We start from the raw sequence: 23751 nt of genomic DNA, 5'->3' as shown, positions 1-23751 counted from the left end.
TTCAATTAGTGATCCGTCCGTTCAAAATATTATTTCAGAGTCAGGCTGACACGGATAGGAATATATCTTGAAGGGTTGATTTCCTGTGACATATGGTTAAAATATACTGTCACGAATCTTGTTTGAGATTGAAGCTCGAATGCATAGTATCTCAAGAATATTGTGTCAAAATTCCTAATCGATTAAAGCGAAATTAACGAGGTTACGTTTTTTCAATAACATAAGCATCGATCTGTACATAATTTGCGAGTTAACGCTGGAGAGGGTTTTCAAATTTGTTAAAAATTTTTCTTCACAATAACAAACCGTTCAACTTTTATCGCAAAGGAAGCCTAATGTTAAGAAATGCAAGAATACGGAAAGAGTCTCCTCCCTTTAAATTAAATTCTTCTAACAACATTAACAAAATTCTCCCTAAATCGAATTGCAGCAATATATGAAAATATTTCACTAACATTAACGCTTGCCGTTTTGAAAAGGAATCTAGCCTTCAGTGACTCAAGATTTCAACGATACTGATAGGAAGATCACGAATGCCTTCTTCAGTATTTGCCTGAGAAGTAACAAGGTATTGTCGTATTTTCTTTTAACCCAGATGGCAGTAGTGTCATTCATGCAATGCGAGAATATATCAGCTGACTTCAAATTCACAAAATTTGGAAGTCATTTCCAGACAAATACCCGCAAAATCTCACCCACTATTAATGTATTTGCATGTAAGTTTTTGATCTAATAAAACAGTATTTAAGAGTACTTTCGTGTTGAGTTTTCTCATTTTCTCACATTAGTGACCACGCTTTTATGTAACAGATTGTATATGCTGCTCAATTTGCGGTAATTAAAATTACATGACACAATTGAAACAAATTTCGTACTCTAATCGGGAAGGCAAACACATTTCCAATTATTGATCATTTTCAGACAGACAAAATTTTTAAATTAACGTTCGGTTAGACAACAACGAGACAGTTCAATATTATTAAAATTACAGAATATACCTAAATTTCGACATAAACATTCTGCTGCCACGAATGAATATAAAAGTTTGCAATGATTTAAGAAATAAGCTCTTTAAAATCGAATAAAGATGAATTTCTTATCTTTCTAAAGTTAACAAAATTCATACTGGAATTGCGACCGAAAAAATTCCAAAACCAAATGACAAATTAACAAACAACCTAAATTATGTGGTTTATCGGTTTGATAATTCTCCTAAGATCGACGATAATCTTCCACTCCTTATTCTTTTATTCATTGAAGGTAATATCCACGTTCTCGAGTTCCAGTTATAAAATCAATTATTTGGGATCTACAAAACGAACTAAACATACGATTTATTAATTTTTAGTTTGACGTAAAGCCGCCATGACTATGTTCAGTTTTTGCAATGACTGAGCGGAAATATATATTGGAGAAGCCAAGTGAAAGAAAAACTAACAGAAAAGATGAATTTTTGGAAAAAGATACGCTCAGAGACAGGACTCGAACCTGCGTTCTTATGCATTCCGTGCATACGCGCTACCATTTCGCCACTCTGATCTTGTTTTAGCCACTGCAAAACTCGAAACAGACACAGTAGCAACGTACATCGAACATGGTCTACATCCTGGCCGTCTCACCCGACCGATATCTCACATCCAAACATCTTCTCTGTTCATCAACCACTTCGAGTCCTGTCTCTGAGCGTATCTTTTTCCAAAAATTCATCTTTTCTGTTAGTTTTTCTTTCACTTGGCTTCTCCAATATATATTTCCGCTCAGTCATTGCAAAAACTGAACTAAACATAGATTTACTCTTTTACGAAATGACACTCTTCACCCGGTAATTCCGAAACCGGAAGTGAGATGCAGATAAAATTCAGGAATTTGCCAAATGAGTGAGTTCCATATTGAAGTGATTGAACACTATTTTCAATACTCCCGAAATCGGAAACTGTAAACCAGGATAGCCAGAATTGGTGTGCGCTTGGCCGTCTAATGACAATGACTATCGATTAGAATAGTATTGATCCCAGTTTAGATCTGAATGAATCTAAATTTGTAAAAGTCAGTCACGCCATTTTTGAGTGAAGTAAGCAATTTGAAATTGAAACTTTCACACTTATTAAATTCTCTGATGCTGAGATAAAGTGGTAAGTGATTGTTTATTCAACAGTCTTACTTTATTAGCAACGATTGCTTGAATCGATCCCTCCGAATATCCATTGAGTTTTCCAATAAAGATAATTAATTTTTTCTCTCTCATATGATCAAAAGATGCCATATTATGCTGATGGGAATGGTTTGAAATGTAAGACATAATTTTCTCTGATTGCCTTCCTCATGATGAGAATATCTAAGAAGGGTAAGCTGTCACCATTTTCGTTTCCACAAGTGAATATAATATTGTTAATATTTCCAAAAAAAAGTAAAACTACCACGTTCTATGATGCCAAAGATATCATCAACATGCTTCCACCAGCGATTAGGTAATAATTCTTTTTCCTCCAAATTTTCTTCCAGGTTCGCCATAAACAATTTACATAAGAAAGGGGAGATAGCTACTCTCTGATTATAAAATTCGCCTCTGAATTTGAAGTAAATTACGTCCATGTAAATGCGAGTTAGAATGAGATAAGCTTTCTCTTTTTGCTTTTCGATAAATTACTGTTATACACCCAAACCTCCGTTTACGTAGACTTTTTTTACGTAACCTCTTTAGTTACGTATCTTTTCACGACAAGAATCCCAAATAACGTAATCTTTTTTTACGTAGAAAATTCCAAATAACATAAACTTTTTTTACGAACCTACTTCGTAAAAAGAGGTTTTTGCATACAATGAAAATCGTTTCCGGCTCATTTATATTCCATGGAAATTACTACAATATGGGTACTATCGGAACGGGTTTGATGAGTAGATGTCGGAAAACGATGTTTGAAAAAAGCAAAGTCTTGACATTACATTCCTGTGGTGGAATTTGGCCTTTCTGTTTCAACAGACTTCGCAGCCGACTCTTATTGTACAGAATCATTGCATGGCTATAGATCCTACTGACATTAAGAATCCTTCCAGGTCGGGGCTCGAACAGACGACAGCTGGCTTGTAAGACCAGCGTCCTTTGCATTGAACCGCCAACCCAGGACGTTTGTTTGAGGTGATTCTGAATTTCAAGATGGCGACTTCCGGTTTCTTGACATTCCTTGAAAACCCTTACAATATGGGTATTTTCGGAGCTGGTTTAGTGCATATTGTGTAGAAAATAATGTTTGAATATTACTGGATTGCTGATCGTATCGTATATAGTATTAGTATTTTCGAAATGGGAAGAGTCGCTGCTTACAACAAACTATGTTGTGCTCTTAAAAATCACATGGTATACTGTGAGTCCAAATGTTCCACACTGTAGTCCAGCTGCTTGTCAAAAGTGAGCCTGTGTACGCCACAACCTCTGCAACTTAATGAAAGCGGAAGTGTCAATAGTAACTTGATGAATAAAAAATTTATTGTAATCCGTCCAATGTTTTATGTAATGTAAAATTATATTGGCTATATTTTGCAAATATGATTTATTTTAATTCTCAATCTCAATCTCAACCACCTCAAACGTCATTTTCCGACATCTACTCATCAAACCCGTACCGAAAATATCCATATTGTAAGGGTTTTCAAGAAATATCAATGAACCGGAAGTCGCCATCTTGAAATTCAGAACCACCTCAAATATCGTTTTCCGACATCTACTCATCAATCCCGTTCCGAAAATACCCATATTGTAAGGGTTTTCAAGGAATATCAAGAAACCGGTAGTCGCCATCTTTGAATTCAGAACCACCTCAAACATTGTTTTCCAACATGTACTCATCAAACCCGTTCCGAAAATACCCATATTGTAAGGGTTTTCAAGGAATATCAATGAACCGGATGTCGCCATCTTGGAAATTGATGCTGCTTAGAACATCCTTTTCCTGTAAATACTCATAATTTTCGTTAAATAACTATCCAATATATTATACATATCTAATTATACATATACATAAGGAAAACATTTTTTTCGTTGAAAATTCCAAATAACGTAAACTTTATTACGTTGAAAATTCCAAAAAACGTAAACTTTTTTTACGTTGAAAATTCCAAATAACGTAAACTTTTTTTACGTCATAATTCGATTTACGTAGTTCCGATTATTACGTAAATGGAGGTATGGGTGTATAACCAGCCTCCTAGCAGGTTGATGGAGTCATTCACGGATACATTCGGTAATCAAGCAGTGTAACTAAGAAAGATCATTATTTTATCATAAAGGATGATTTTTTGCTAGTATCTGTTTGGCAACATTGTTTTTGACAGATCACGCGTGAATCGTCGCCAAACTTCTTCATCTTGGTTTATAATTTAATCATGAATCGTCGTTTGGTCTTAGTGGCAAAGTTCTAGGATCCACTTAGTGGCAAAGTTTTAGATCCACTTTTTATCGAAAAATTGTGTTCAGCTCATTTCTGGTTGAATGGATATGTCAACAAGCCGCATCTGGAGTGAAGACCAGCCAGAGGCATTGCAAGAGCTAGCTAAAGTCACAGTTTGGTTTGGATTATTGGCCGGTGGCATTATTCGTGAAATACCGGCCAACATGTTGGATGAAATCATCTTCAAACATTAAATTTTATCGATCACTGTATAAATTCCAATAAAGATTCCATCAATTTTCTCGAACCTTTAAAAAAAAATCACCCTTTATTTAAGGAGTGTATCGAAAAGTAGTTAGCAACATTGATTGTTGAATAAAAAAGCGAAAAAAAAACATATTTCGACATCGAGTTTTCGATATATTGTAGAAAAACTACAATGATCAGCCCCATGGGGTTGTTCGAGCCATTGATGTGGAACAAGGCAACCAAAATTTCTAATGATCATCATTTTCGATTAATCGTCAAACCTTTGAATCCGCAAATGCACGAGAGTCTGCTTAGATTGATCTTCATTAGGAACCAACACCAAACACGCGAACCCAGAATATAGACTCTATTTGTCGTGATTTGTATTTGTTTTGAAGCAGACGAAATTACATCAATAACCCAAATGTATGCAATTATATGTTTGTACACGCTTGCGATACGGATATCGATATTTAAGCTTCTCTTCGCCAAGCTTGTGTTCAAGTTTTGTATACAAGCAGAAGTTTTTATAGCATTTCTCTACCATTAGTACCATTCTGCGATTTTGGTTGAAGCGATAAACTTCTTCTCATTATCAATCGAGTTCATCTTATATAAATTAGAAATTAATCTTAAGCACTCAAAATTTACCCTGGGGTAGTTGTCAGGCGAAACGACATAACATGGAATTTCATCCGAACTTGCATGACACAAGGTCAGAGCATATCAATTAAAGCTTCAAATCGTTTTATGGCACTTTTTGTCTTGCTGTCTAGCAACAACCTACCTCTAGCATGCTACGTGTAGGACTGAAACGTTAGCTATAATTTTGCTTATATTTATAGATTCACGTGTTTCCAACAGCTTCGTTTTAGCATCAATTGACCAATCAGAGCGATGCTTTCACTTTGATATATCGCTTTCTCCTTCAAAACCGTCGACTATGGCAGGGAAATCCGGTATGCCGGGGATTTTTTGCAGACAAAATAGGACACTACTAGCTATTAATCAACATTTCAATGATATAAAATTAAAAATACATGGCTATGAGCATTCAAATCATTACGTAGAAATATTTCCAATCAAATGGTGACATAATATTAATAATTGATACAAAATTGACTGAGCTGTAATTGTTCAAAACCTGACCACATTTCTACGTGTATTTTTCTTGAGTTTCTAATTAGCACCCCTATATAGAAAACAAAAATGTGTTCCACATTAAAATTACATTTTTATGCATTTCACTGATTATATGGAAGAAAATCCTAGTTTCTGTGAAACGCTCGCACTTTTCACTTGATATTCTTCATTAAATTCTGCACAGTTACTTTTGTGACTTTCCTGGTGGCAGCTGTCCAGTTTTTTTTAACTCCTGCATGTTTTGGGACACTGTACCTTTCTTCCGAAAGTGCCGCTTGACAATTGCCCAATACCTTTCAATTGGCCGAAGATCCGAGCAATTCGGTGGGTTGATGTCTTTTTCCACGAATTGTACATAATTTTTTGTACAGTGGCAGCATTCTCTTCTTCAAACATTCTTCCTCGTACACCTTGGCGTTAATTGTGCCCTTCGTGAAGAAAATCGACAAATTGCTTGCCAGACCAACACCTTCTGCCCAAACTTTTCCATCACCACCGTGGTGTCAGTGTCAATAGTACCCTTGTATATGGCATACTGGTTTAGTGAAAAAAAAATAATAATTTTCAAACAAATATTTATATCAGACAATCTTTTTGTAGTATTATTTCGGCATAACGGTTTTACCATTAAGGAAATGATTCAAACGATCAAGTATAAAAGTCTGAAAATCTGTTGAAGCGGCCGCCCTGATATAATACAAATAAGAAAAGCGCGTTTCGTCAGTGACGTCACATATACCATACTATCTGTGGAACCGGAAGTGACAGCTATTTGATCTTTGAATTCGATCAATGGATCAAAACTAGCTTTCAAACAAGCCTAAGACTATTGAAGCCGGTTCAGCCATCTTCGAGAAAACCTATTTCTGTTACAATGCAAAATGTTCCAAATAAAAGCACTAGAACTAGAACTAGAACTCTATTTAACAAAGACATTCATCAATCGACGCGACTCATTAACATCACTCTTTCTGCTGGCTCTATTTCTGGTTAATAAAATCTACACTCGAACTAATGTTTGTATGTTTGTTAAGACGTTCGATTCGAAACCATATTTTACCATTGATGATAAAGCACAGACTAGCCGTAATTATAAGCAAATAGAACATATCCTCATGACGGGTGGGAAACATCACAGGCAAACAAATCCAGCAACAGTTTGTTAGCACATTCCGGCGATGACTGGAATTCATTTGTCCGTTTATCAACATGGAATTTAACTTCGAATGCTATCCGTGGAATGTAAATAGTACTTCATCCCACCCTGATGCTCTCCGGCCGGTCGACGTCTGTCGTGCCTAATTATGCCGGGTTGCTATCCGTTCTTAGTGATGATTTCACATCCGGAATTTGTATACCCTTTTTGTACTCAGCCATGCGGAACTGGGACACAGACACACATGGATGCCGAGCCTAGTCCCGCACAATAATTGCTTGCTTCCTCGTAGTTGACATGAGTGTAGGATAGTTGATTGGGAAAGCTGTGCCGGTGTTGAGGCAAAACTAACAATTGCTTCTTCATTACCTATCCGCATCCATTCATATGTCAGGTAGCTTTCATTCTATCCAGCTAAATACACCCACGAATGCACACATCCTTATTCATACACACACTCAACACAAACTGAGAAGACAAAACTTTCTAACATCAGTAAACAGACTAAACGGTTGGCTTGGTTGAGGACTAACATCTTCTCATCATTAGCATAATTTTGTTCCTTCCATTAGGGTTCACTCATGGACATAGTTCTGCCGTCGGCAGGGGGAATGTCCATGAACAAAATTTGTGCTTGGCTACACAAACCCCCGGGAAGTATAAAGGAAATGGACAAGATGCTTGATTAGGGTTCTCCGGACACTGATTCCGAGCTTTATATAGCAAACTTGTTCCAGGATATTTTGATTGATTTGGTACACAGGCCTGTTCGAATGATTTTATAGTAGCGACTACTAAAAGAATAGAAAAAGTTTTAAATGATTACAATCAAATTTAAATCGAAAATGAGAATATACGCTAAAAAACTCACACGATTTGAAACAAAAAGGTAAGTTTTGCTTTAAAGCCTTCACACATGAAATTATGCTTTGAGAAGTAAGTTGTCCTGCAGGACAATTGCATAATTAGTCATCTCATAAGTCGAGTCTCCACATTGTCTTAGTAAGACAACAATCAATGAATTGTCATAAATTTGACGCCTGTGTTTTCACTTTGAGCAATATCTCAGTAAAGTTAATGAAATTTTTTTCTCACTTTCTTCTACCTAATACATTGGACTCTTGAATTTAATATATGAGATGAATGATTGAGCTGCGATATTTAAGGGTGCGATCAGCCTATGCTCAACGGAATATATGAAGTACAATGATTTTCAACTAGTCTTACATTTACGTTCTAAATGAGAGTAGTATGGAAATGTAAAATCATGTGGATGATTTAGATAATCGGCTTGTAATTATCATCGAGGTAAATATAGAACACTTCCTTTCAATAAAAGTATTGAAGGCAGCAAAGACCACTGGGAAAAATGCAGAGCTCCTTTACTCACCACGAAGAGCAATCATAATTTAATGTCCCGTCATGACGAAACCTATTTGTCAACTGGGGTCATCTGCTATAGCAGATCTAGAATGAGTTACCTCCGGTCGTCTGACTTGAACCTTATTTCACACATTGCTCTCGCTAAAGTCTCAGTAGAGTCCGTACTTCAGCCAACACATTCGGGGAGACGAATGGTACTTGTAGCAAAAAAACGTCCACTGCAGTTCCTAGGTTGCTGAAAAGCCTTTGGCACGTTATAATTCCACGCTTTGGAGAGCGCACAGCAGAGTGCCTTATTTTCACTTCTTCCTGACCTGGCGGATGAAAGAGTTCAGAAGTACATTCATAACAGGGTACAGCAATGGCAAAAGTAGGATCCACTTGGTCGGTAGCAGCATATACCTCTTTGTATAATTATGTAAATTACTGGCTCTGCCCTCACTAAGATGTATTTTATCAAAGAACCATGATCACACATCCCACAGAAACACTTCCATATGTGTAAGCGGTAATGTTTGCTAGGCGTCAGTGCCTTTGTCCTTGCTGTTTGGCGATGCAGTTTTTCCTTCTACTGCATGCAAATGTGTGATGGAAGTGTCTCCTTTGCTATTCTGGAAATCGTGCACATACTTTATTGAATGTTCCTTAACAAATTTCGAGAGCCTCATTTAGTGACTGTTTTGCATATAAATAAGCTTCTTTTGTTGGTTTGCTTCCATTTCAAACTAGCCACAATAAGCAAACGCGCGGTTCTCTGTACGGCGGCTGTTTGCTATGATAAGCTCGGACTATGGATTGAAAGCTCCATTTGTTTGAATAATTTTGGTTCTGAACAGTTGATTATGTCATTATCTGAATAAAAAGTTTTGAGGTGCCATATGGTAACACAGAAGAAGCCCTTATTTACTATAGTTTCAGCTTTCTACTTTCACCAATTTAACATCATCCATCTTAGTATCCTATATGAACCAAAATTCAATTTGAAAAACCAGTTTCGATCCACCTAGTGGTATGATGATACTATTCTCATATTACTCATATTTTACTAAATATTACTGTGAGATTCTTCAAAATACTTTTCATAGAATCTTGAATACCAAACGACAATGTTCATTTGGGAATAAAATAGCATAACCTTTTCAATTTGTGAACAGTGGTTTTGCTTTTCCCTACTGAAAGTATATAGGATAGGATAGATATTTTCTGTCCTCGCAATTATCTCAGAAATGGTTGAATCGATTTCAACAAACTTACTCTTGTTTGAAAGCTACTATTTAGTTGTGAATCCAGCTCAAAGATCACAAAGCTATCACTTAAGGTTCCGGAAATATATTGATAACAATTATGTAACCATCACACGCAGTTTTTCTTTCCGTTCAATTTTCACGAAGATGTTTTAGCCGATTTTTCACACTCTAAGCTCGTTTGAAAGTTTATTTTGAAGGCTGTCACTTAAGGTTCCGGCGATATAATGGTATTGGTGATGTAGCCGATAACCGAAACCTTTTCCTCCACTCAATTTCCTCGGAAATGTCTAAACCGATTTGAACCAGCTTAAGTTCATTTGAAAACTACAATTGAGTTGTAAATTAAATTCAAAACTTCCACCGTGGTGGTTCCAGAGTTATAATGGTATAACTGACGTAAGTGACAAAACGAGCTTCTTTCTCTCCGCTCGATTTTAAAGAATGTGGGTGATTCGGTTTCGGTTTCAACAATTTATGCTCGTTCAAGACTAATATTGGCTTGAGGATCATGTTTAAACATCATATGGCTGATACTTCCAATTCAGGAGATAAAATCATACGACTGACGTAACCGACAATTAGCTTTTTTTTATCTACACGACATTTTCGAAACCTGACTTATGATCAGTAAAATAAATCTCAGCAAAAAATCAACCAGAATTCGGGTCACAAATTATCTTAATGCAAATAATATGTTTTAATGAGACTGTTCGAATGACAAGAGAAATGTTTTACCTATTACTAGGTGGATTAACAAGAGTATTTTTTAAATTATTTCATTCATTTGGTTGACTGCTGAAAAAATCGATGTCTGTGGTTGATGGTTTACCTTGATTCACTATGGTTGTAATCAAGGATGGCTTTAATCGTATCAAAGAACGCTCACCAGCAACTCTTCACACGATTGAATCAGTGCCATTGAAGAGGGACGGATATCATCGCAACAACAAAAACCCGGCATGGCTCATTTAACATAGAATAGACACCAGTGCGAGAGCGAATTTCTCTCGATGACATTTCCGTTCCGATGGGGATACCGTCTGAAGCAACAAACGGTCGCTTATTCTCGTTTCGCGATCCGATTCTATACAGGCAGTTGATAATTACGATAGAATCATTTTACTATTGTCGCTTATTCTAACTATGTGCACATAAGTTGTGTCTTGTATAAGTTGTGTCTATGAAAATGTCTGTGAATGCTCCACACAAGGGTTTCGAAATATTGCAACCTAGTATGAGAATCATCAAGTTGAATCATCGATTCGGTTTTCTGCGATAATTGTCAACTTGCGAATCTCTCTTGGGAAATTCCACACAGCAACGATCATTATCAGACTGTATATTTTTTCAAGGGCCGTGAAATACTTAGAGCATGAAGTGGAGCGAAGAAATGTAGAAAAATTCTCTCGCGGTTCATGCATTGAGAGACTCGAGTTCTTGTAGCATCTTGTGTCAAACTTTCAGCAGCTTGTGTCAAACTTTCGGCAATCACCAACACTGGTTGTAATTGTTGTCTTGTATGATGAGTTTCTCGATAGTTTGGATAGTCATACTTGTCCTTGTTAGAAAGTGCCATTTCGCATTTTCAGTGCAGGGTTTATCGCAGGGAAATTGAAATGTTATCAAGTGATTCTCGTATGAAACCAGTGATTTACAAGTATTCCGCCCGCTTTGACAAAAAATCCCGTAAGATGGAATTGCCTTATGTAGTCGCATACTTAAAACTCGCACACCATTCCGAAAGCCGAGGGAAAAATTCCGCAACACTTACCATTTGATGGATAGAATTTTTCCGTACTGCGACATACATACATAAATAATAATGAGGTGTGGATCTATGAATATGACGTCGAAACCGCACAACAATCGACCGAATGGCGCTTCGAAAGCGAGCCGTTGTTCTAAATTTTCATCCATTATAAAAATCGCCACACGAAAATTTTTCAACTTCTTTGTATAGACGCCAAACAAAAACTAATCGTACGATATGCGTCAAAATTTGACAGAATGTGTATGAAAGTGTTGCCAACGTTGAGAGAATAAAAGTTTACCGATTGGACAAGCGCGGGAATTTTAAAATGAAAATTCCGGTTCTTTTTTGATGATAAGATATTTTCGCAAATGTTATGCTTGCTGACCTGCAGGGGAAGGTCTTCTATGGGGAAGGTCACACTTCTATGGCACCGTCTACCACGTACATGGATTTCGTATTTGACACTACCTTACTCGACACTGTGCACTTCGTTCGTAACCGAAGCGAATGCAATTGAACCTCGTTCCCACCTAAACATGCTATACACCGAACTGCAAGTCTTGTTCAATTGTATTCCATGAACATCTTTTACGTCTAGATGCATTCGCAATTTACGACTGTGTTGGGTTAGATGTTACTTCTGAAGCTGACGACCGCTACAGTCAAAGCAGATTCGATTGAACATAAACTTATATAACCCACACATTGAAATAGTTTTTGACAAGGTCACGAAGAGTATTTATGTTATTTTCATCGTCACTTCGAATGACAGCACGAAATTTTTAACATACCTATATCACCTTATAGTATCGGAATCGGGAGGCAGATCTGGATAACATCTAATTAAAGTTCTGTGAGATAAGTTTGTGAAAATAGGACTCACCATCTCTGATAAATTAAGATGTGCACCATTTGAAAGATGATTATCACTATTTGCGGTACTTCCGGAAACAGAAACTGGGGATCGGTATATCTGAAGTGAGATTAATTCTACATCTGCCAACAATATCTACAAACTAGAGAAATTTATGAACAATTTCCGAGGGAATTGCTGCTCTTTACTTGGTCATTTATGAAAGCACACGCCTAAAATTAAAATCTTCAGACTAATTAAGTTGTAATTTTGGAACCGGAAGTCGTACCACGATAAATTTCGGGAATTTCGCATGGCATTTTTTTTAATCTAAGCTTGTAAATATCTCTGAGTAAAGTTATTTCAAATATTTTCTTAATGTTTTGCACATATCACCCTGGATTTCTGGAATCGGAATCGGAAACCGCAAGAGTCATTTCACCGAATCACACAACAGTCGTATATCTTACTGAATTTATTCAAAATAACCGTTGACTCAAAATTTGTAATATTACTTATTTTAAATAGGGGATTTTTATCCCTTGCATTTAGCATGTTTTACTATTCTCATATAGAAAGGTAATGCAATCACTTGACTCGACTAGTAAATGTGTAAGATACAAATCTAATCAGTACGTTAAGTTGAGTAATGTCTGTATGTGTGTATGTAACGAATAATTTCTCTAACTTTTTTCCGAGATGGTCGATTTTCAAAAATGAGTTCAAATTAAAGATCTTGTGATCCCATACAGAACTCCTGAATTTTATCCGAATTCGATTTCCAGGGCAATATAATGCAAACCTCTAAAAACAGTGAAGAAACAAATACCATTATTCTTTTTTTTTTAATTTGATTCAAAACTATTCCAATTTGTAGGTGTTATACAAACAGACTTCGTTTCCCTAAATATCATAAAAACTCACTCACTTTTCTCTGAGATTGATCAACTGATTTTCACAAACTTGGATTCAAACGTCATTGACAAATGATTAGCTGAAAATTTTTCAATTGCTTTCATTGTCATAATCTTTCCATCATTTTTACATTTCCTTTTTTCCGAGACACCCCACCATGAACAATATACATAAATTATGTTTCCATTACTAAATAAAAATGGAGTTTTTATTGGAATTTTAGTTCAACTTCTTTTCGTTAAAGCACAGTTAAACAAAATTGTTAGTTTGCATCTCTGCGCGTCTTTGTACTTAACAATTTCTATTGTTAAAAAATACTTCAGCAAATCCCTTAGTATATGATGTAGCAACATAGAAAATACATTCCAAATTTAACACTTATGAAACTAAATTTAGTTTATCTGATTTCGCCTCAGCGAGTGAAATTCGTGCAGAAATTATTACGATATTAGAGAAAGTGTAAAGATCTTAAATCCAACCACAGAGAACAGACATCCATGTAGAAATTACAATTTGCGTAAGAAATGTAACGATTGTTTTAAAAAAACAATCACCAAGTAGCAATTGTCATGTAGAGGCTCTTCGAACAGCCCAGTAATCCCCTAGAGGCTCTTGTGTTCGACCTTTCATACAATGGTAATTCACATGTGATATAACTGATTTTTACTTATATGCTTAACACAGCTTTTTTGAAAAAGTTTGTACTTGCTTGGATGTCTGTTCTCTGTGATCCAACTCATACTTCAAATGAGTGCATAAAATTAGATGTTAAATTCCTAAAAATGCTCTCGGAAACTTTTACTATTTTCAAGCTCCCACAGGAATTATTCAGAACTACAGTTATATGCTGAGGTCGACGCTCTTCGTTCTCAGTACGAATTGCGGCGATCCTCAGAATCGAACTGTGTTGGTGCGGCAATAAACGTGAACAATTCCCGAGCGGTTTTCACCCTCTATCACGACGGTGCGGGTGAACTTTAATATGCCATCAAATATTCGGTGCCGAAATCCCTGATCATGAAAATAAACAAACCTTCTACTAATGCTAACCTTATGAAGATAGGAAAATGAACGAAAAGTGCAGCTATTGCAAATGCCCCTCATTAGATCACGGTAGATAATGAGTTTTTCGTGGTTTGACACATTTTCTTTTACGAACAAATTTAATGACATTTTCGTTTGGTTGGTTTTTATATGTTGTTTTGGTTCAACGTAGTAGTGCTGATTTCGGTTAGCTAATCTTTAAATGGTCCTCTATTTTCAATCCCTTATGAAAAACCGCAATGCAGAAATCGGAGTGTTGGAAATGTGAATCACAAGCTGTTTTGATTGACTAAATTCCATTGCACGCTTTCGTTTGTTGGCCTTCGCAATTAAAAATTAAGTTAACCGGCACTATTGACCGCAGTGAATCCTTACTGAAATCCTCTACAAAATGGTTCAGAAAAAGGTACCTTAAGTGATTTATTCAATCACACTGATCCAGCTGGTTCTTCTTTATACCATACTTTCCTGGCAACAGCATGAAAGAAGGTTTTCCAATCAGTCATTTTCCAATGATTGGATATTGAATATTTTACCTCACCACAACATTCTTTCGGAAACCTTTCATCCTGCTCTACTCCAGCACCAAGCACAGATAAAACCCCAACAGAGCTTCTTTTGTTCTACATATTATAAGAATTTTTCGACCTGTTGTTCACTGCTCTTGCAAAGTTTCCGAAGGGGAATAAAAATTCTAGTCGAAGAAGGCATCTTTCTAATAAGCAACCGACCCGATGGTGTGAGAAATCGATATTTAAAATTTCGGTCCGTTTTCTTGACCGGAACCCACAAGGCATTCAGCGCCGGATGGCCAGCTGCAGTGCAGTGTACTAAAATAAAGATGATAACGTAAACTTGAAATGAAAACAAATCAACTTCACATGTTTCACAAGTTGCTTAATTCGATCAAAAACTGATGTTGTTTTAGGTTAGCTTGCGTTAGGAGGGTAAAATAGATACGTAAAAGTGTAGGATAATTACGACCGCAAACAGTTTGGCATGACATTCCTTTTCGGTAAAATCATTATTATTTAAAGATACTATAAAACGAATTCTTGATATCACACAGATTTGAATCCCTCTAATGTAATTGATGCGTATAGTGTTCATTGTCTTTAACTGGTTAACCAGATAACAATAAAAGCAGTAGAATGCTGAACGGATAATTACTTTCATTAATAAATAATTTATTTGCCATTAGGCTGTTGACTTCTCTTCCCGTTTTGCTGCTGTGGAAAATGAATTTTTAAACACCCATAAAGGAAACCCTACCTGCCGGAAGGAAGAGTAACAGTCTGAGAATATGTGTGTGCTGATCCTTAAAGTGTTACGATACACATTGACATTCGCAGTCGTCTGTTTATTGTATAAAAAAATTCAGGAACGATTGCTTAAAGAATATCGTCCTACACACTTCGAAAACAAAACCCTGTGATTTTACATCTTATTAGATGCACGTAAATTAAATAAAACATCGCGATATTTCAAATTTTTTGCGTAAAAAAAGGTTTTTCAAATTTCATTTGATTTTAGATCCAAGATCCAAGAACTACTTGGAGTATTGTCCCTAGGGACTACGCTGTGTCACAGCAAGAACTACAACGCCTAATACATTTTTTGTTTGTGATTCATACTTTTAAAGCTACACATTGCTTACTTTTCTTTTTATAGCTGTTCCAGGTAGGTTCCCAGTCGTCCAAGAACTTCAGTGACAACGCGTCTTAAGATTTTTACGAGCATTCGGCAGTTTATGTGTAGTTTTTGAATGCCGCTCATAGTCGTAAAGCTACATACTGCTTAATTGTGTATTTTGATCTTTTCTCAAACATCAGTGAAAATAGGTCAGTGGACCGGGCACGATAAGTTCGTTAATGTAATTTGTTACACTGGTAGATCTTAAAGCCTGAGCTCCAGGTAGTTTTTGGATGGCCTAGAGAAATCACAATTGTTCTATTGATTGCATGTGGCATCACGAATATCGACCGAGAACGATAAGCTCGTTAATGCACTTTGTTACACTGGTAGATCTTAAGGCCTTAACTCCAGGTAGTTTTTGGATGGCCTAGAGAAATCACAATTGTTCTATTGGTCGCATGTGGCATCACGAATGTCGACCGAGAACGATAAGTTTGTTAATGTGCTGTGTTACACTGGTAGATCTTAAGGCCTGAACTCGAGGTAGTTTTTGGATGGCCTAGAGAAATCACAATTGTTCTATTGGTCGCATGTGGCATCACGAATATCGACCGAGAACGATAAGTTTGTTAATGTACTTTGTTACACTGGTAGATCTTAAGGACCGAACTCAAGGTAATTTTTGGATGGCCTAGAGAAATCACAATTGTTCTTATGATCGCATGTGATATCACGAATACCGACCGAGAACGATAAGTTTGTTAATGTACTTTGTTACACTGGTAGATCTCTTAAAGCCTGAACTCCAGGTAGTTTTTGGACGGCCTAGAGAAATCACAATTGTTCTATTGATGCATGTGGCATCACGAATGTCGACCGAGAACGATAAGTTTGTTAATGTACTGTGTTACGCTGGTAGATCTTTAGGCCTGAACTCCAGGTAATTTTTGGATGGATCATCGGTTACGTTGGTAGACCTTAAGGCCTTTTCCGAGGAGGTTTTGGATAAGCAAGTTCTTCTACAGATCTTATCATAGTATGTCAATTTTATGTGAATATTACTTCGAGTATATACCGCACTCAATAGTTATAACATATAAAAGCATTTATAAATAATATTTGTTTTCCAGAATAATCTTTATATGCTCACGCTCTTGTTTAGATTCTTTGAAACTAAACAATTCATTAATGTATGGTCAAATCAAAACTATGTCAAAAATCGGTAACGAATTCGAAACCTGTTTTACGCCACACACAACGAAAAGAAAAAATCTTACCTTACGTCTTGAAAGATGCACGTGAAAAGAACGTCGAAGTTTGCCTAAATTCACATACAGGAAAACGAAAAGGCAAGTCTTGTTATCGATTTCAAATAAAATTTAGTTATTATCTACATTAAAACAGCCACAATGCCCTATTTCACATTTTAAAACATGTAATTTTATTTTTTCTAAGTTTGTACCAAGTGGCGCAATAATGTCTATTTCAAAATTGTGGGGATCATCGATATCTTTTCCTCGATCCTTGAATTTAATTGAAACAAGTACATAGGACATTAACCAACAATGTCCAAACTAAATGACAGATTGAAATTTTAAACAAACACCACCGTATAATTCCGATACAAAAAGTCGTGCGAAATCGGTTAAGCATTATATAAGATGTCAAAATAAATTCCGTATTGGAGTATTTGGTCATTATTTCCTGTACTTCCGGACCAGTATAATAAAAAATGATTTGAATGACCATCATCCAACCTGACCTACTAATCAGAACAGTTTGAAGCCCAACATAAAAGATTTTTTACGGTTTTGGTAGCGTCATTTTCTATGAAGGTTTGAGGTTTTTTAAACTCATCACCCTGTTATTCCTGACCCGGATGTTGGACTCGGATAAAATTCAGCAATTTTGTGTGGGACTGTAGGTTCTAATATTTGAATTTAATTCTATGAAATTCAATTTTGTCGTTTGTGAGAAGACAAAGAGAGCTGAAAGTTGTTTAACATTATTTCCGGTACTTCCGAAACTGAACTCCGAAAATCGGTGTAGCCGAAAGTAATTAAAATGTAGTAGTCGACTATGGGATGGTGACACCATTTTTTTAATTCAAAGTTTGTGAAAATCTGAGTAACAATCTTTGTTAAATCGGAATACGTTCTAATGTAATTATTTTGTTCTCTACCTCGTGACTACCATCACTATCGCATGTCATTAGTGTTCCAAAATATGAGAACTCGCTAACAACCTCATATCGTACCCCATCAATCTTCATCTCTTATCCTACACCGTTTGAGCTACCACGTTTTCTACCATGTTCTTTGTCGTAGTAGAGTTTAGCTGACATCATGTTGATATAAAAAATAAATTCATTCACAACTTTGCATATATATATTTGCATATATGAAAAAAAGCTTGTCAAGAAAATACCGCATTTTCTTACAGCTGATCAAAAACAACTCATCGTTACGATGGGTGAATACTGGCAATTGAAATTCAAATCGCCATCCACCATATACCCCAGAACTAGCCCCCAGCCAATACTGTTCGCAGATTCAAAAGAGAAGCTTGCTGAAAAGTGATTTGCACCGAATGATGAGCTCAAAATTTTACAAAATTTTACAAAACAATTGTAATGCGCTTCAGGAAGAATTTACGGATTAATAAAATCAAAATTTGGAAAAAAAACAATTTTTTGAAAGAAACAACTTGGTTCTGCTTTTAATCTCAAATCTATTCTAAAGACTTTTTTAATCTCAAATTAATCATAAAGACATACACTATAAAAGTGTGCCATGGGTAACTTTAAGTCTATTCGCACTATGCCGGGACGGCCGATCCGGGACGATTTCTCCTCATTGGCCATGACTGAGATGCCGGTCTGTGCATGTATTAGAATGCCGGATCCAGAATAAACTCCATTTGGTTGCCACCGATATTCTTCTCCGAGTTTTTCTTACCGTGCCGACCCGGATCGGCCGTCCCGGCATAGTACGAATAGGCTTTTATCGAAACATACGATTTTTTCAGTTTTGTTTTCTCTTAGAAGCTCTAACGCTCTGATTTTTATTGATGCGGAATTTTAGAAAGCAATCTGAGATTTGATTAGCAAACTATAAGAACGCAGCCATCACTTTTTCTTAAACTATTACGATCATGATTACCTTATTAATAATTTAAATAAAGTCATGAAAAAATTGATCCAAAGCTAAATAATTGCTAACAAAACAAAATTAAAAAATATGTACAGTCCTTTTTAATTTGCGTAGTAAGTGTGCGTAGTAAGTAAATTATGCGGTTCCATGCATTTCTAAGCTATTTAGCATCAAAAAAACGTTTTCGTTTTCGGAAATCTCAAAATTCAAATTCAAATCAAAAGTCGATTTTTTCAAACAAACTGTAATCGAAATAACACCTATACATTTCACAAATTTTTGAAGAAAGCAACCAAAAAAATTTTGTATAGTTTTGCGTTTTGTCAAGTGGGTTTTCGAAGTTACGCGTTTTTTTGTACTCGGATTTCTAAAATTACTCGTTTTTTACACAGTTTTCCGAAGTTTCGCGATTTTTTTTTGTGCGGTACCGCGTGAAAAAAGACATAAGTGTAGCTGGAATTGTTGTATTATTTTGAAAAGAATCTAGCAGTTCAACTTTCCATATAACAAAATCTACTTATTTATACTCATATTCATCAATCATTGATAGATCTGAGAATGAATGGAAGAAGCACTCCGAGCCAGATGGCTCTAGAAAATTCAATCGAATGGTGAATCATTGTACGTATGTGGATACTTACTTGGTCTGTCTAGCTCGTTGATCAAATCTTCCGTGTCCGTGTAGCTTCCACCGCTGACTGGAAATGTCATCACCAGGGAAACTAATGCTAACAACACTGCTGTTCGCTTGACCGTTTCCATTCTGCCACATGAGCCAAGCTTTGGTTTGCTTAACACTTTATCACTCTCATTACTATTTGTACCATCTCTGCCAGGACGTTCCCCTTGGCTGTGACGATTGCACTTTGATATCGTATTTATTTCACCAGAGTCCTTTGCAGTCATCTGAGCCGAGTATAGAAGTTTGTTCATTGATTGCTCTCGACGACTCCCATGGCATACGAAAAATACCATCACGTATTAGATTGATGAAACTATGGAATGCCTAGCATGTAAAATTCGAATTGATCACTAACATAAGAACATCATTTTCATTTTTTTTTGACGTAATCAGGCCCTTTGTTTATTATTTGCGGAAATAAAATGTATAATTTCATTTCTATTATTCCATTCCCAAGAAGACGGATTACCGCTCAATTTTGTTTTGTCACTAACATCAAACCCGAGCTCGTTTAAGATTCTCGAAGACATGAATGTATAATATTTTGTACTTCAACTGAAGTGTCAACATCAGACACATTATTTCCTCGTTGATATTTCGCGTGTTGTGTTCTCTCTTGTTGGACCTGAAAAAAAGTACAATTGAGAAAAGAAATATTATCAACATTTCCACTCCATCATGTGCTGCTGTGTAAAAAGTTAATATATGAGTAGGTATAGAAGTCGAACACTTTCTTTGTTGTCATGAGGAAGCCCCCTGAGATGTTTGTGTATCAGGCTGTGCACTTATTCCCGTTGAATGACGTGTGACGCTTTACTGTTACCGCCAAGATACAGACTCGATGTGAGAAAAGACAGGGGAATCTCGTCACGTTTCGCCGGTTCTCGTCGGGAATCCAGGATGGAAGTGAGACGAGTGTATATTGTTATTTATATTTTCTTGAAGAGTTGCTCAATAATGCAAGCTTGTGTGGGGCGGGTCTGTGTATCCACTTGGCATTCGATATAAGCACGTGCAGCACGTCACACATTGTCCTGATATCACGTGAAACTTCTAGAACATAGTCGCGTAGAGCTGCACCTGAGCAATTTGTGTCACGATGAATGTTGTATGTTGTCTAGGTTAAGAGTTCATAGGCGAGCGTTGTGAGGTGACGACTAAAATTTACTAGCAGACGAGAATCTGTGAATTAACTTTCACTCGTGCGTTGGATCTGAGTAGGAAAATTGTATGAATTGGCTAGAAGATACGAGGATTTTATTACGAAATGACGGAGTAAAACACTGATTTGCATCGCTCTTTTGCGCTTTACGCTAACCCTGCTTAGCAGTTCTTAGCGGCAAAAACCCCGTTTTTGTCCATTTAATGGTGTGATGATGTCTTTCTCATATTACTCATATTTTCATTAATAATGGGATTAATCGAATCTTGATTAGAAAGAAGATGGAAGTCTTTTCCGTTTACGAAGTTATTGACCACTATTTCCGGTACTTCTGAAACCAAGAATTGGGAACCAAATTAGCCGAAATCGATTCGTTTGAATAGCAACTAACATAAACAAAAATTTGTATAAAGTATTGAGCCAAATTTAAAAGAATTTTGCCGTTTTGTTTGTATCCTTGCTTTAAATCACATCACCCAGAAAATTTCGGAAGTAAAAGTTGGATCCGACTAAAATTAAACAATAACTCATTGGACCAAAACCCCTTTCATTTGAACCTAAGTTTGCGAAAATCAGTTCCAGCGTTACTGAGAAAATGAAGTTTTCGAGGTTTGGACCAGTAATTTCGGTACTTCCAGAACTAAGAACAAGGAGCTCATACAGACGAAATCTGTTCGTTTATTCAGTGACTTCATAAACTACAACTCAAAACAGTTCTGAGTTAAATTTTAGAAAAAATTTTCGTCACTCTAGATTTTAAAAACACTTTACCCTACACACACAAGCATTTTTTTATCTCGACGATCCGATTCGTATGGAATACGACAACTAGCTCTCACAATGATTGCATATTCTTCTATATGCGAGAGGCAAAACAATATATTGCAATAAACAACAAAAGTGTGATTGAAAACCATCATCGATGCAAAAATAAATTGGATTGCATTGAATTTTCAATTAATAGAACTGTATTTTGCAATCAACGCTTGGTTTTGTTAAATAAATTACATGCAAAGGTACATAATCGTAAAGGAACTTTATGTTTAATGGCCTTCTTCAAATATGTGCATGGAAATAGATGTAAATTCACAAAATATTTTTATCTGTGTAGTCGATATCGATAAGAGTAAACTTAGAAAACGAAAGACAAAGGAGCGAAAAATTCAATTGCTTTTTACTTCCGGCGGTGTAAAACTTGATCTTCAATATAAGTACTTGAAACTTTGCTCAAAGAGCAAATGCATCTAGATCTAAAGCATGTGCATTTGCTGCAATTAAACAAAACGTGATCTACTACACAGATCAAAATATTAGGTGAATTTACATCTATTTCCATGCACATATTTGGAGCAGGCAATTCAATTTCAATGTACTTTGAAAGTAAAACTAAGCGTTTTTTGAAACATACGGTATTGTCTATTAAACTATCTATGCATTCCAACTTGATCGTATATTAATTATGGTTTTAAATCAGATTCTCAATTCAACTGATTTGTATTTCAAAGTACTATTGAATTACATGTCATTTACATTGTTTTCATTCTGCTCTGGGACCGTGATATCTCACGTAGAGGTGATCACAATCGACTACCAAAACCTTCTTTCCTTGCGGCCACGTGAAAGATAGGGTCTACGGTAACAGCCCAGCGGCGTTTCAAGACCTCAATAATAGATTTCGTGTAGCTATTGAGGACTTACAGGTCTGAACTTCACGTGGGACTCTAAACAGGCCTGCCACGATGACCCTCTGGCGAGACAGTGGTCTGATGCAGGCCTAACACCACCCGGAAAACAAGAGAAAATACGACCTAGTTCGTGAAAAAAGGGCCATGATTGGAAGCATGGTTTCATAGATTTCTTCTGAATTTCAGCCAAATCCAAATTTCGGAAAACACAAGATAATGAATGGTTACTTAGGCGTCAACAAATTTTTGTGTCTAGGGCACATAAACGTTTTGATACACTACGATTCAGCCAAGGTAGTCTTCGAAGAGCAAATAGGATGAAACACTTTTGTCTTTTGTACTCTTTCGATACCATCGATGTAAACATTGTGATTTAAGGTCCTAATTGTAATTCCGTATTCCAGAACATTGCGTACTAGTTCGATGTAAACATTCTAGAGAAAATGCACAGTCTCCAGTGTGGCGTTATCTTTGTCGAATTTTTCGGTAATCAATCGCTCCAATAATAAATGATCTATCGCTGATAAGTGAGGAGATTGGCAAGCTGAAGAACTACAAAGCCGCGGCCAATGACCAGTTGTCAGGCGAGCTGCTCAAACATGGAGGAGAGGCACTGGCTAGAGCGCTGCACTGGATGATTTCTAGGATTTGGGAGGAGGAGATTCTACCGCAGGAATGGATGGATGGAGTGGTATGTCACGTCTACAAAAAGAGCGATAAGCTCGACTGTTGCAATTACCGCGCAATCACATTACTGAACGCCGCCTACAAGGTACTCTCCCAAATCCTGTGCCGTCGTCTATCACTAATAGCTAAGGAATTCGTAGGGCCGTACCAAGCAGGATTTACTGGAGCCCGCGCCACTGCGGATCACATATTCGCGATAAGACAAGTACTCCAGAAGTGTCGTGAATACAACGTATGTTACCTTCGCATCACCTATTCATTGACTTCAAAGCGGCATACGACACAATCGATCGAGAACAGTTATGGCAGATAATGAACGAATACGGTTTCCCGGATAAACTGACGCGATTGGTCAAAGCAACGATGGATAGAGTGATGTGCTACGTCCCAGTATCTGGGACGCTCTCGAGACCCTTCGAATCTCGGAGAGGGCTATGGCAAGGTGATGGACTCTCTTGTATCTTGTTCAATATTGCCTTGGAAGGTGTGATTCGAAGAGCGAGGATCGAAACGAGTGACACGATCTTCCGAAAGTCCGTACAACTTTTTGGCTTCACTGACGATATTGATATTGTGACACGTAACCTTGCGAAGATGACGGAAACCTACACCAGACTGAA

The 23751-nt window shown here is 36.7% G+C and overlaps 1 protein-coding gene across 4 annotated transcripts in view; it reads right to left on the bottom strand.

The window, feature by feature from the left end:
• LOC131440500 (titin) overlaps positions 1–23751 on the bottom strand; it is a 350616-nt gene that overhangs the window by 197880 nt on the left and 128985 nt on the right. For all 4 annotated transcript variants that reach the window (XM_058611823.1, XM_058611822.1, XM_058611825.1 and 1 more), the window contains one exon: positions 19557–20222. In XM_058611823.1, coding sequence (XP_058467806.1) covers positions 19557–19890 — 334 coding nt within the window. In that variant the 5' untranslated portion in view covers positions 19891–20222. The remainder of the gene's footprint in view (positions 1–19556; positions 20223–23751) is intronic.

This window comes from Malaya genurostris, chromosome 1, assembly GCF_030247185.1.
Source record: "Malaya genurostris strain Urasoe2022 chromosome 1, Malgen_1.1, whole genome shotgun sequence".
Taxonomy (NCBI): domain Eukaryota; kingdom Metazoa; phylum Arthropoda; class Insecta; order Diptera; family Culicidae; genus Malaya; species Malaya genurostris.
The sequence above is the reverse complement of the archived record's forward strand: the minus strand, read 5'-3'. Positions and strand labels throughout refer to the sequence as shown.